Below are 12,243 nucleotides of genomic sequence, written 5' to 3'. Positions count from 1 at the left end.
TCCTCCCGGGTCTCGGGCGCTCCTCCCGGGTCTCTGCGGGCTCCTCCCGCGTCTCTGCGGGCTGTCCCGGGTCTCTGCGGGCTCCTCCCGGGTCTCTGCGGGCTCCTCCCGCTCCCGGGCCCGTCCATCTCTTCTCCCCACGCTCTCGGGCCTCTCGCCAGCCCCCACGGGTTAGTCATCCTGGGCCAGCAGTTTCGGGGTGCTCATCTCCCCGACCTTTAGGCTATCAGACATCCTGGAGGGGACGTCCCGGAGTCATCGTGGACTCAGCCTGTCCAAATCGGGATTGGTCCCCTCCCCCCACCGTGGGAGACCTCCCTGCCCTTCCGCGGCCCACGCCCTGGACTTCCCCTCCCCCAATGCGGTCAGGTGTTCCAGCCACGCCCAGCTCTTTGCTCCCGAGCCCAGGGTGCCCGTGGGTGCTCCTGCTCCTCGCCTCCCTCTCTCCTTAAGGTCCCATCTCCCTCCAGGTCCTCCCCCTGCCTCCTCCCAGACTCCCCTGGGGTCAGAGACTTTGTGTGCGCATGGAGAACCCGAGCCGAGTTCCGCACGCGCCCCCGTTAGAAGGGATTCATACTGATGGGCTGATTCCGTTGGCGATGACGCGGGCGGCAGCGCGAGGTCGGCTTTCCCCCACGGGGCACATCCCCCCCAGAGGGGCACGGCCCCCCCACTTACAAATGGTGGCAGTGTGAGCGAGCCCCCTCCCCCAGGCCCGCCTCCCTCCCCCCTGGGCTTGGCTCCCTCCCCAGACCGGAGCCGGGTCCCAGACGGGCGGGGGGGCAGGAGGGGGCTCTGGAAGGTGCCCCAGGTCTCTCCTCCAAGTTCCCAAGGCCCAATTAAGTTGCGTCTGAGCCCGGACTGGGCATCTTCCCCAGGTCCCCTGAGGGAGGCTCCGAGCACACCGGCCGCCTTTGTTCCCGGCCCAGGCCCGTCCCCTCGTCCCTCCCCCGAGCCCCAGCCCTGGGCTCCCCGAGAACAGTCAGGGACCACGGGCCCTCCGTTAACGCAGCCGCCGGACCCCGCTGTGTGAGACAGCGGGGGGAGAAATGAAGCCCTTTCTGTGGCTTCAAAAGTGCTGCAGAAAACACAGATAAGATTCTCTGCTGACGCGAAAAGCAGAAAGGCAGAGGCGGCCCTACCTGCACGGGATGAGAGGCTCCTTGTCATCGATGTCAATCAGCACTTCATCCCTGGGGGTCAGGATGCTGACGTCATCTGCAGGGGGAGGAGGGAAGGCTCGGAGGGGCCGGAGCGGGAGCACTCCCCTGGCCCTCGCGGGCTCAGCCCCGTCCCTGCGGCCCCAAGCCGGGGACTGGGGCCCACATCATCCCAGAGCCGGAGCTCGGGCCGCCATCCGTACAGCGTCTCTGCCCCCCCCCCCCCCCCCCCCCCGTCTTCTCTGTTCTTCCTCCCCCTCTGCCCATCTGGACTTGGGTCTCCCTCTCTCCTCTTTTTTCTCTTGATTCCTTCCTTCTCTACTTCTTCCTTTCCCTCCCCCTCCTTTTTTCTTTCCTTCTTTTCTCTCCTTTTGCCTTTCCTTTCGACCTCCTTTGCTCTTCCGCTCCTTCCTTCCCTCTTTTCTCCCTCGTCTCATTCTCTCCCCCACAATCTCTCCTCCCTGTCCCCTCCTTTTCTCCTCTCAGCTCTTTCCCCCCCGCCGGCCTTCCCAGAGGCCTCCTGCAGGCCGGGAGAAAAGAGCAGGCCGCAGCTGTTTGCGGCGTTTCCTTGCCAGTTCCCTGAGGAGGGGCAGGGCCACAGCCCGGGGCCTGGTGCCCTGAATGCCAGGCCCAGGATAAGGGTGCAACGCTTGCTGGAAAGCTAAGGAGGCGCAGACATGGTGGGAGAGCCCCGGAAAGGCTGCGGGCCTTTGTCCCAGGGGCTCTCGGAGCCCCCACATGCATCACTCCCTCGGCCCCTCCCCCCCGGGGCCCCTCTCGCCATACCCGAGCCCACGTCGGGAGAGGGGCTCTCGGAGTACGGGTCACACAGAAACTGCTCCAGTGAGTGGATGGTGCACTGGCCCACCACAGGCCGCCGCCCAAACTGCCGGTTGTCGATGACTTTGATGATGATGGGCGGGCAGTACAGCTCCTCCCGAGGCAGCCGCTGTCAGGGGTAAGAGGGGGAGGACTCTCAGCCATGCTCCCCTCCCCGGGGGTCCCAAGTCTGGCCTGGAACAATCTCCATCAGAGCTCCACTCTCCGCGGGGACGGCTACCTGGAGGCCCAGCGAGGCCGGGAGCCCAGAGGTCCCTCCCTGAGGCCTGGAGGCCTACACGGCACTTGCCAACGCCCGGTGTGACCCTCACAGGGGCCCACGAAGGGGCCCCCGACTCAGAGTCACTAAGGCTTGCCCGGGTCCCAGAGCCAGGACGAGTCCAGGCGGGACCGAGCAGCGAGCCCGGAGATCTCCCCCCGCCCATCTCCAAGTGGGAAAGGCTGCGGACCCACCCCCCCCCAGGGGCGAGCCGGGGGCTCCCGGTCAGCCGGGGCCGGCCCTCACCACATCCATGAAGAGGGTGCTGACGTCGAAGTTGGGGTTCTTCCGGATGTTCTTGATGACGCAGGACTGCACCGCCTGGCCCCCGCACTCTATCACCAGGCTCGGGGACGTGATGCTGGCCAGCTGGAAGCTCTTCAGGTTGCGGAGGCCCCAGGCCAGGATCTGCGGGGACAGGAAGGGACAAGGGCCGTGGGCGAGGACCTGGGCCCGGGCCTCACCTCCTGCCTCCCGGGCCCCCCCACCTGCCCCAACCCCAACCCACCTCGATGGCCGTTCGCTGGAGGACCGGCTTAATGCCTTGGGGGACCATGTAGATGTTCGCCTCTCTCTGGGGAGGAGGGTACGGCAGGTCCGTGTCCCCAGTCTGCAGAAGGGAGAGGGAGGAAGGGGAGATGGAGACATAAAGAGCAGGGAGACAGAAACACAGAGAGAGAGGCAGGAAAAAAGGGAGACACAGTAAATTAAGAGGACTAAGAAAAGTCATTATTGAGCAGGAGCCAATGCACCCAGACGTCCTTCTGCTGCTGCGCCCCTGCCCCGTGTGGCCCCTTGTCTCCCCCACGCACCGTGTCCTAGCCCCAACCTTGTGGTCCCAGCAGGGCCCGGCCTTCGAGGGAAGCTAATGAATCACAACATTGATTTGGAATGAAAAGGGACAAAAACAATGGAAAAGAGCAAACAGGGAAAGACATTTACTAGAACACATATATAAATTCAACTAATCAATCCCAAAGCACTTATTAAGCACCTACTATGTGCCAGGCACCATCCTTAGCATTGGAGATAGGAAGAACCTACTATGTGTCGGACACCGTCCTGAGCATTGGAGATAGGAAGCACCTACTATATGTCAGACACCATTGTGAGCACTGGAGACATGAAGCACCTACTATGTGTTGGACACTGCCCTGAGCATTGGAGATAGGAAGCACCTACTATGTGTTGGACACCGTCCTGAGCATTGGAGATAGGAAGCACCTACTATGTGTTGGACACCATCGTGAGCACTGGAGACATGAAGCATCTACTATGTGTTGGACACTGCCCTGAGCATTGGAGACAGGAAGCACCTACTATGTGCCAGGCCCCGGCCTGAGCGTTGAGAATAGGAAGGAAGTTAAAAGGAGCTGCCATCATCGTGAGGGACTGCAAGAGTGGGGAGAAGGAACTCTAGGAGCCTTGCTCCAGCTTGGAGGGAGGGAAAGCCCCTCTCAGAGGGTCCTGAGTCCTGAAGGGAGCCAGAGAAGCTGGGAGAAAAGGAAGAGCACTTCAGGATCAAGTGGAGGGGGGCCCAGCCAGGGCAAAGGCCCAGAGTCAGGAGATGGGGCGGGGGGGGGGGGGCTGGGAGCTGCCGCAGGAAGCCAGGGTGATGAGTGCCCAGTAACGCACACTGTGAAGGGCTCTCAGGGAGGGGGGAGACGCTTCTGGAGACATTTGGGAGAGCTCAAGTCCTGCGGGGGAAGGCTCCCTGCCCCCTACTCTGTGCATATCTGTGAGCTGTCTGCTCACTGTTGCCCCCTGCCGGGAGGCAGACTCCTTGTTTTTTGCTTCTCTTTGTATCTTCTGGCACATAGTAGGCATTTAATAAATATTTATTGGTTGATCGATAACAGAGCACCCAGAACACAGTAGGAGCTTAATAAATGCTGGTTGATTTAAGACGTTTTCCATTGTAGACAAAGTTGTCCCCAGCAGCTGGCGCACAGTGGGCGCTTCATGTTTGTTGGATGGATGTGAACTTTCAGTCACAGATGACTGACGGAGGGCACGGAGAGACGCGGCAGCGTCAGGGACGGACGGGATCTGGACCCAGAGAAGCGTCCAAGTGGGCGGCCGGGCTTGGCGTCGGGAAGATTTGAGTAAAGACTCAGCTAGCAAATCATTAGCCCCGTCTGCCTCGGTTTCCTCATCTTTAGAATGGGGACAATAATGGCCCCTGCCCCCTGGAGTTTTCCTGTAGTGTTGTAGTTGCTTAGCAGCATCTGGCTCTGGGAAGGGAGACTTCCTTCTCCAGCCCATTTTACAGACGGAGAAGCTGAGGCAGAGAGGTGAGGTACTTGCTCAGTCCCAGAGCCAGGAAGCGTCTGAGGCCTGACGGGAACGCGAGTCTGGCTCCCTGTCCGCTGCGTCTCCGGGGAGCCGGGTTGGGAGGGTTCAATGGGAGCCGGGCCGGGCACTTAGTAGGTGCTACATAAATGCTTCCCCCCCCCAAGTCCGTCTCTCTAAGCACAACAAGGCTTGTCCCAGCTGCATGTCGTCTCCACAGGGACTGGCTGCCCCGGGGAATCACCACCGGCCAGGACCTGGCCAACTGGCCCGCTGCCCACCCTGCTGGGTCCCCTCCCTCTCACTAGCGCCCAGGGCGGTCTTCATCTCTCACCTCTTCCACAACCCAGCATTCCCTTGCTTGGTGACCCTGAGGGTCCGCCCCCCCCCCCCCTGCTTTGCAGAAGTCGCACACAGAACCTGCGAACCCAGAGCGGGGGAGGCGGGAGGGAGGAGGGGGAGGAGGAGGAGGAGGAGGAGGGCGCAGGGAGCATGTACCGTTTGGATGAGGCCCTGGAGGAAGAGGGCAGGTGTGCACAGCTGTGGAGAGCCAACAGAGGGAGGAGGCCGGGAGAGAACAAGCAGAGAAGGAGGTTAGACGGAGTCCGTGTCCCGGCCGGCCCCCAGCAGCGCTCCCAGCCCCAGAAGCCCCCCCTTTTCTCCTGACGGGCCCCGGAATGCTTCGAGGTTCTTGAGTCCCACTCTGCAGAGCCGGACCCGGACCGGATGTCCTGGGGGAGCGTCTCCTCTCTGGGCCCAGAGGACGGTGTGTCCGGGGTCACCCAGCCTTTGAGTGGGCCCTGAGCCAGCCCTGCCGGCCTCCAGCCGGTGTCCCGGGCCCCTCTGCCCACCTCCCTCTCAGGCGCTCCCCACGGGGAAGCTTTCAGGGCGGCCCATCCCTCCGCCAGGCCAGACTCCCTCACACTTCGCACCAGTCCCTCTCCCGTAACGTCCCCTGCTCAAGAACATCTGAAGGCTCCCGCGTGCCCTCAGCACCAGGCCCAGTCCCTGCCCGCCCCGTGGTCTCCGTCCCGGCCAGGAGCATCCATGACCTCTGCACTCTGTGCTCCGGCCCCCCTCTCTCACACCCCCCTCCTTCCTGCTACAAGACTGACTACTGTGGGCAGATACACAAAGGGGGGTCGCCTGCCCTGAAGGAGCTCACGCTCCCCGGGAATGCGGGAAGAAGGGAAAGAGCAGCAAAATCAGGAGGGACTGAGAAAACCTTCCCTCGGGCCCTGAAGGACGCCGGGGATTCAAAGGCCCAGAGATGGAAGCCCAAGTTTGGGGAGCAGGAAGTCGGCCCGTCTGCCTGCAACCAAGACCCCCTGAAGGGGAGGTCTCCCTCACCAAGGGAGGCCGGGCCCGGCCAAATGAAGGGCTCGGGAGCTCGTCCAGGGGCCCCTGGGAGCCTGAGGACTTCCTAGTCAGGCTAGGAAGTGGTGAACACCCGGGGGTCTTTGCCAGGAAAGCGTCCATGAGACCCGGGACACCAGAGACGAGCGCCCCAGGCCAGGGCAGCACCGGCTCTCTGCCATTGGAGGGGTCCCCTCTGTGGTCTCCAACCCTAACTGGCGGCTCTGTCCACACTGCTGGGGCAGGCCAGTGGAAAAGGGGTTACCACAGGCCGGACATCAGGGACCCTGTTTGCCTTGGGCCAGAAAGATTTCCTAACATGGGAATCATTCAAAGATGGGACAGAGAATCTTCTTCTCCCCCCCCCCCCAAGGCAGTGGGGGTTAAGTGATTGCCAGGGTCACATGGCTAGTAACTATTAAGTGTCTGAGGCTGGATTTGAACTCGGGTCCTCCTGACCTCAGGACCAGTCCTCTATCCACTGAGCCATCTACTAGCCAGAGTGATTTCCTCATCTTGGGAGGCCCGTAAGCCGCTGGAAGGTGACAAGTTGGAGTCGGGGGCTTGCCTCAGTCACTTATTAGCTCTGTGACTCTGAGCCAGTCACTTCCTCTTTCTGTGCCTCAGTTTTCTTATCTGTAAAATGGGGAAATAGCCACATGTACTCCCACAGGGTGGTTGAGAAGCCGAATGAGAATAAAAACTAAGCAGCATTCCCATAGAGCTGGGAGAACACTAGCTAGCAGCCGCTTGCCGAGCACACGAGGTTTGCAAAGTTCCTCACAGACACGGCTTTGCTTTCGCTTAGGTGGGAGCAGGAGGCCCGTCCGAACCCGGGAGACTCCCGCCGCCCAGCCCTCTCTGCCCGGCTGTATGCCCTATAAAGCGTGGCACTGCCCGGCTCTCGGGGGTGAGTCCCAAAGGTGTCTGCTCAGCGGCAGGCGAGAAGCCCCTGAGCCGGACCTTCTTCATGAGCTGTGACCCCCGGTGACCCTGCTGCCCCTTTGGGCCCGTGGTGGAGTGAAGAAATCCAGCGTGAAAGGAGCAACTGGCGGAGGCACGGCAGAGGGGAGCCCGGGTGGGGCGAGGGGAGGGGCGTCCCTGCTTCTCATCTCCCAGTTGCTGCCAGAGGGGAGGGGCAACCTTTTCAATTTAATCTCCTTTAGCAACATTTTCCCATCCCCCCCTTTAAGTCTAGACAAACAACAGAAACAACTCGGTCCCTGACTTGGAGGGGCCCATTTCTAGGTGTGAATCATGAAAATCTAACAACCAGCTCTCGCAGCCAGACAAAGCTCCAGGATCATCTAGTCCACTATTCTTGTTTCACGGACGGGGAAACTGAGGTCCCAAGAAGCGAGCTCTTGGGGCCACGGATCCAGAACCGGAAGGAATCGAGGAGACCATTTTCTTCTAACCCTACGTATGAGGAATCTAAGATCAACTGACTCCCCTGAGATCACCCAGGTAGAAAGGGGAGGAAGTAAGATCTGAGCCCATCTGGAGCCAGGAAGACCCATCGTTCTCATTCAAATCAGCCTCAGACCCTTACCACGGGCAAGCCACTTCCTCTGTCTGCCTCAGTTTCCTCATCTGTAAGATGGCCCACCGTTCCAGTACCTTTGCCAGGAAAGCACCAGATGGGGTCATGGAGAGCCAGACAGGACTGAAAAACAGCTTGTCGTTCCAGCCTGTCTGCCGGCGCTGCCTCGGAGAGGGCCAGATGGCCGGAGGGGCCCGGGGAGCCCCGACAGTGGCCACCACAGCGTCGGCAGGACCCGGTCTAACAACAGAGCCTGGAGACCTCCATTGTCTGTCCCCTCATGCTCCGAGGGCTCATTAGGAATAACATGTTGCTCTAATTACACTTCCCAGCAAAAACAATGTTTTAAATTAAAGCCAAGGTTGGGGGCAGGGGAGGGGGGGAGGAGGGGGCTGGTTCTGGGGGAGGATTCATTAACTTAGAAAAGAAATTGCCCCACTTTCTTGTGAAGTTGGGGTAGGGGGAGGCAGGTAAGCAACTCCTGGCAATTTCCTGAAAACCAAAGTTCTTTCCCGCTCCTAACTTGGGGGGACGCTCCCCAGTGGGCCTTGTCGGTATCTGTCCCCCCTCCCCACACTCGGCAGGCAGAGGGAGAAGGGGGGCTCGCTCCTGCCATCGGAGCAAGCCCTTTAGAGTGGGACTAAGGGGTGATGGCAGCTGCTCCACCCTAGTGCTTTCCTACGGGAGCCGGACGCAGGGGCCCTCAGCTTGGGCCAGCTGGCTGCAGACCCCCCCATTCCTCCTCCCTGCCCCAAGCCAGGATCACCTCCTTTTCCAAATCCTGGAATGAGAGCAAGGGGCCTCCCCCCCACATCAGTCTCCTTCCCAGCGGGCTTCAGAGTTTGTTCCCTCTGGTTATGGCGCCCAGCTTTTGTTTTCTGAACAAAGGAGAGATGGAAGAATGAGGGGTAGAGAAGAGGGGAGGAGGCTGAGTCAGGAGAGGCAGAAGGCAAAAAGGGGCTTTAGTGTTAGAGAATGTAAGGGGCCTTCAAGGTCGGCTCAGGCCCCTCCGGGGGACAGCGTCTGCAGGCAGAGGAGACCTGGGGTCCAACCCTAGCTCTGATACTGTGGAATGTTGGGGGAGCCACAGCCTGCTAGGGCTCAGCTCCTTCCTAGGGGCCTAGACCTAGAGCGGAGGAGTGGCCTTCAAGGTCATCAGACCCACCACCTTCAATTTACAGATCGGGAAACTGAGGCCCCAGAGGGAGTAGGGCAAGGAGATGATGGTAAAAGAGCTTTCAAGCCGGAGAGATCAAGTTATCCAGCCCAGTTCTTTCATTGGACAGATCAGGAAACTGAGGCCCAGAGAAGCTCCTCTCTCCTGACTTCCCTGAGGTCAATCAGGAGAGCGCAAAGTCAGAACTCTTGAACCCAGCTCCCTCTGATTCCAAATTCAAAATATGGTTTGGGCTTTTATTTACCTTTGTATCGTGCACTTAGGGGTCCTACATTTCGTGGAAGGGGCAGTGGATAGAGCGCTGGGCCTGAAGTCAAGGAGGCTCAACTTCACGAGTTCAAATCCGGCTCAGACACTGAGCAGCTGTGTGACTCTGGCAGGTCACTGAGGTGTGCCTCAGTTTCCTCATGTGTCAAACGAGCTGGAGAAGGGAATGGCAAACCCTCCAGTGTCCTTGCCAAGAACACCCCAAAGATTGAAAATTGACTGAACAGCAAAAAACAATCCACAGCCTGGGGCGAGGTGACCTGTGTGAGAATTTGGAAAAGAGCTTAACTGGAAAACAGAATACATGAAAGGAAGATGAAACAAAGCCGGAAGGCGGGAGGAAGTCAGATTGGGGAGGACCTTCAAGGCCAGCCTGAGTCTGTATTTGTCCAGAGGCAGCGGGCAGCATGACATGGGCAGACCGGAACTTGACAGAAGGTTCCTGGCTCTGTTGGGTGGAGGGCAAAGTGGAGAGGAGGGGGCCCGTGCCAGACTATTAGTGACCCAGAAATGGCACAATAGCACACAACATAAAACAAGCGTTTCCAGAGCAAGGGCTCCTTGGAGTGAGAAACACGTCTCCTCCGAAGCAGCTTCTCCCACAAACACTCAGCACCGGACTCTGTCCAGTCCAGAAAGGTCTCGGGCTCGGAGGACGGGGGTGGGGATCCAGTCTAAGTTCTCAGAGGACAGAGACTTTTCCTTTGGATTCCAGCACACTGCCTGGCAGAGAGTAAGTGTTTAATAAGTGCTTATTGGATTGATCGAATGACTGATTCTACCCATTTGTCTTCATTCCTTCCTGGTAAGGGAGATTTTCCCCGGAAAATGGAACATCACCAGGGCAGAGCATTTCAGGGTCAGAAAGGACCTCAAGTATCCCTTAGCCCAAGAAACCCCTTGGAGCCCCTCCAACGGTGACCACCCCACTTTGAGACTTTGCTCTTCTCAGCAACGTAAAGATGCCAGACAACTCTGAAGGACTTGGGATGAAAAGCGCGTATGAATACAGGATGAAGCATCCTTTGTCGCTCTTCTTATCTTTCCTGAAGGTTTTTTTTTGGGGGGGGGGGCTAGAGAAATGTTTTGTACTTGTATAATTTATGTTGAATTGCTTGCTTTCTCAGTGGCGGGGGGAGAGGGAAGAAGGGAGAGAGTTTGGAACTCAAAGTTTCAAAAACAAATGTTAAGTGTCTTTACATATAATTGGGGGAAAATAAAATACTAACTTTAAAAAAGAAAGACCTCCATCGAAAGGGAAACTCACAGTTTTCCACTACGGAACAACACTCAGAGCCTGGAAGTTTCTCCTTATGAAATTTTTGCAACTCCTACCTAATATTTCAAGTTCTTCCCTCTGGGGACAAGTAGAATTAACCTAACCCTTTTCCCATAATAGCCCCTCATACACTTGAGGAGAGCCATTAGCTCTCACCTCTTTTCTTTTCCGATTCTTTCTAACGGTGCTCCTAAGGCACAGCATTAAGGGCTTTAGCCATCCTCCCGCCCGGCCCTGGACACTCCATTTATCAACTTCAGTCCTAAAACGTGGCGCCGCAAACTGAACACGCTCCCAGGGTCGTACATCAGCCACTGCCTTTTGGCCAGTATCATTTCCAAGGCAACATTTTCTCTCCGACACGCTCCTCACTCGCTCTCAGCCCACATTTCTGACCTGGCGAATCTTCTCATTTCTGCCTTGGCCCCGTCAGTCACACGCGCCCCCTTCTCCACATTCGCACAACCATCACCCCAGTTCCGACCTCCCCCCACCAGACCAGTATGGTTGGTCTTGCCGCCGACCCACAGGAGCCCCTTAATAAAGGCCTATAGGCCGATCCTTCCTAGTCCTAGGAGGGAGTCGCTGGTCGGGGGCATTAGCTGCCCCTTCTCTTACTTCTCCAACAATACAGAACCCGTCATACGAAGGTACCGTGCCCAACCTCTTCTAGCCCCTTTTAGGGTTAGGGTTAGGAGCTGACCCAGTGCAGTCCAACTCACCTCTTCCATGATGCTGGTTATCTCATTCGACTGGGGCACGCGGTGAGTTATTCCATTAAAGTCATTTGATTTTCAGGAAAGGAAGAAATAGGAAATCAAGAGAAAAAAAAATACATCCCTCATTAATAATCATGAATATTCATGGCCCACTTTAGATGGCTTGTGACAAGCTTCACAGCCATGGTTCCCTCTGAATCTTGTCCCAGTCATTTGGAGTGGGGTTTAGAGGAGCTAAAGAAGATGAGAAAACAGTTGGGAGAAGCCGCGTGCGTGCTCTGGGGGAGAGAGAGACACACACCCAGAGAGAGAGAGAGACAGAGCGGGGAGGAGAGGCAGGAGAACAGCCCGAGCCTCGCACTCCCAGGTCCGGCCTGCCAAAGGACCCAGGCTGCCGTGTACGTGTGCGGTCTGAGAGAATGCAGGCTCTCTGAGGGCGGAACCATCCCGCTTTGCCCAGCACACCAAGCACTTAGCAAACATAGCACTGTTAATTACCCAGCGGCAATCCCACCCCTCAATAAATAATCAGGAGGACGTGTAGGTAAAAGTCAGCTACCCACATATGCCCCCTTAGGTTAGATAAAAGAAGTTCCTGATCACTGGAAGAAAGAGATGCTGGGTGAGGCCACCAAGGCTAAGGGACCAGGGTGACCAGTGCCACACTCCTGCTTTCAAAACTGCCCTGGACGGGCGAGAGCCAGCCCTCTGAGTGTTCTATGTAACAAAGGCCCTTGAACAGAAGACTTTGTAAATGTAGAAAGAAAAGGAAGAAAAGAGAATTAACTGGAGAGAAACTATAGGGGAAAAAAAAACATGTAGGGAAATACTAAAAAAAAAAAAAAAAAAAATGGATTTGGGATCAGAAAACTAAAGCGCATATCCCAGCTCTGTCCCTCCCAACTGTTCCCTAAGTAATCTGGGACATGCCCCTTAACCTCCTTAGGCCTCAGTTTTCTTGTCTGTAAAATGGTGACAACAGTATTCCTGCTACTCATTACAAAGGCGTATTGTAAGGGAAGAATGTTGCAGCCACACATATTCCTCAAGCCCATTCGTGCCCATCAGGTGCGCCTTTTTTGCTGAGTGATATTCCACGGCAGATTGTCCAAGTCTGTTCAGGGGGGATCTTTCTCACTGTTTATTTTGTGTGCTGTTTGAAGTATCTTTAAATGAGTGTGCTCTCTAGTTGGCTTAGCAAAAGAACCACACTAATGGGGGCTCAGAAAATATGGGTTTCAATGGTGGTGATACATCAGGTTCCTCCACCTTGAGGCACTTATTCTGGAGGTTCCCAGTAATATAATATTGATGATATTGATAGTAGCAACAATAACAATAATTAGGGAAG

At 57.1% G+C, this 12,243-nt stretch overlaps 1 protein-coding gene across 1 annotated transcript in view; it reads right to left on the bottom strand.

Moving 5' to 3' along the window:
- DYSF (dysferlin) overlaps positions 1-12,243 on the bottom strand; it is a 233,162-nt gene that overhangs the window by 51,550 nt on the left and 169,369 nt on the right. Inside the window, 5 exon segments of the mRNA XM_074285534.1 lie at positions 1,155-1,218; positions 1,947-2,109; positions 2,506-2,667; positions 2,768-2,869; positions 10,896-10,925. Coding sequence (XP_074141635.1) covers positions 1,155-1,218; positions 1,947-2,109; positions 2,506-2,667; positions 2,768-2,869; positions 10,896-10,925 — 521 coding nt within the window.

This window comes from Sminthopsis crassicaudata, chromosome 2 (assembly GCF_048593235.1).
Source record: "Sminthopsis crassicaudata isolate SCR6 chromosome 2, ASM4859323v1, whole genome shotgun sequence".
NCBI lineage: Eukaryota > Metazoa > Chordata > Mammalia > Dasyuromorphia > Dasyuridae > Sminthopsis > Sminthopsis crassicaudata.
This window is presented reverse-complemented; position numbering and strand designations above follow the sequence as displayed.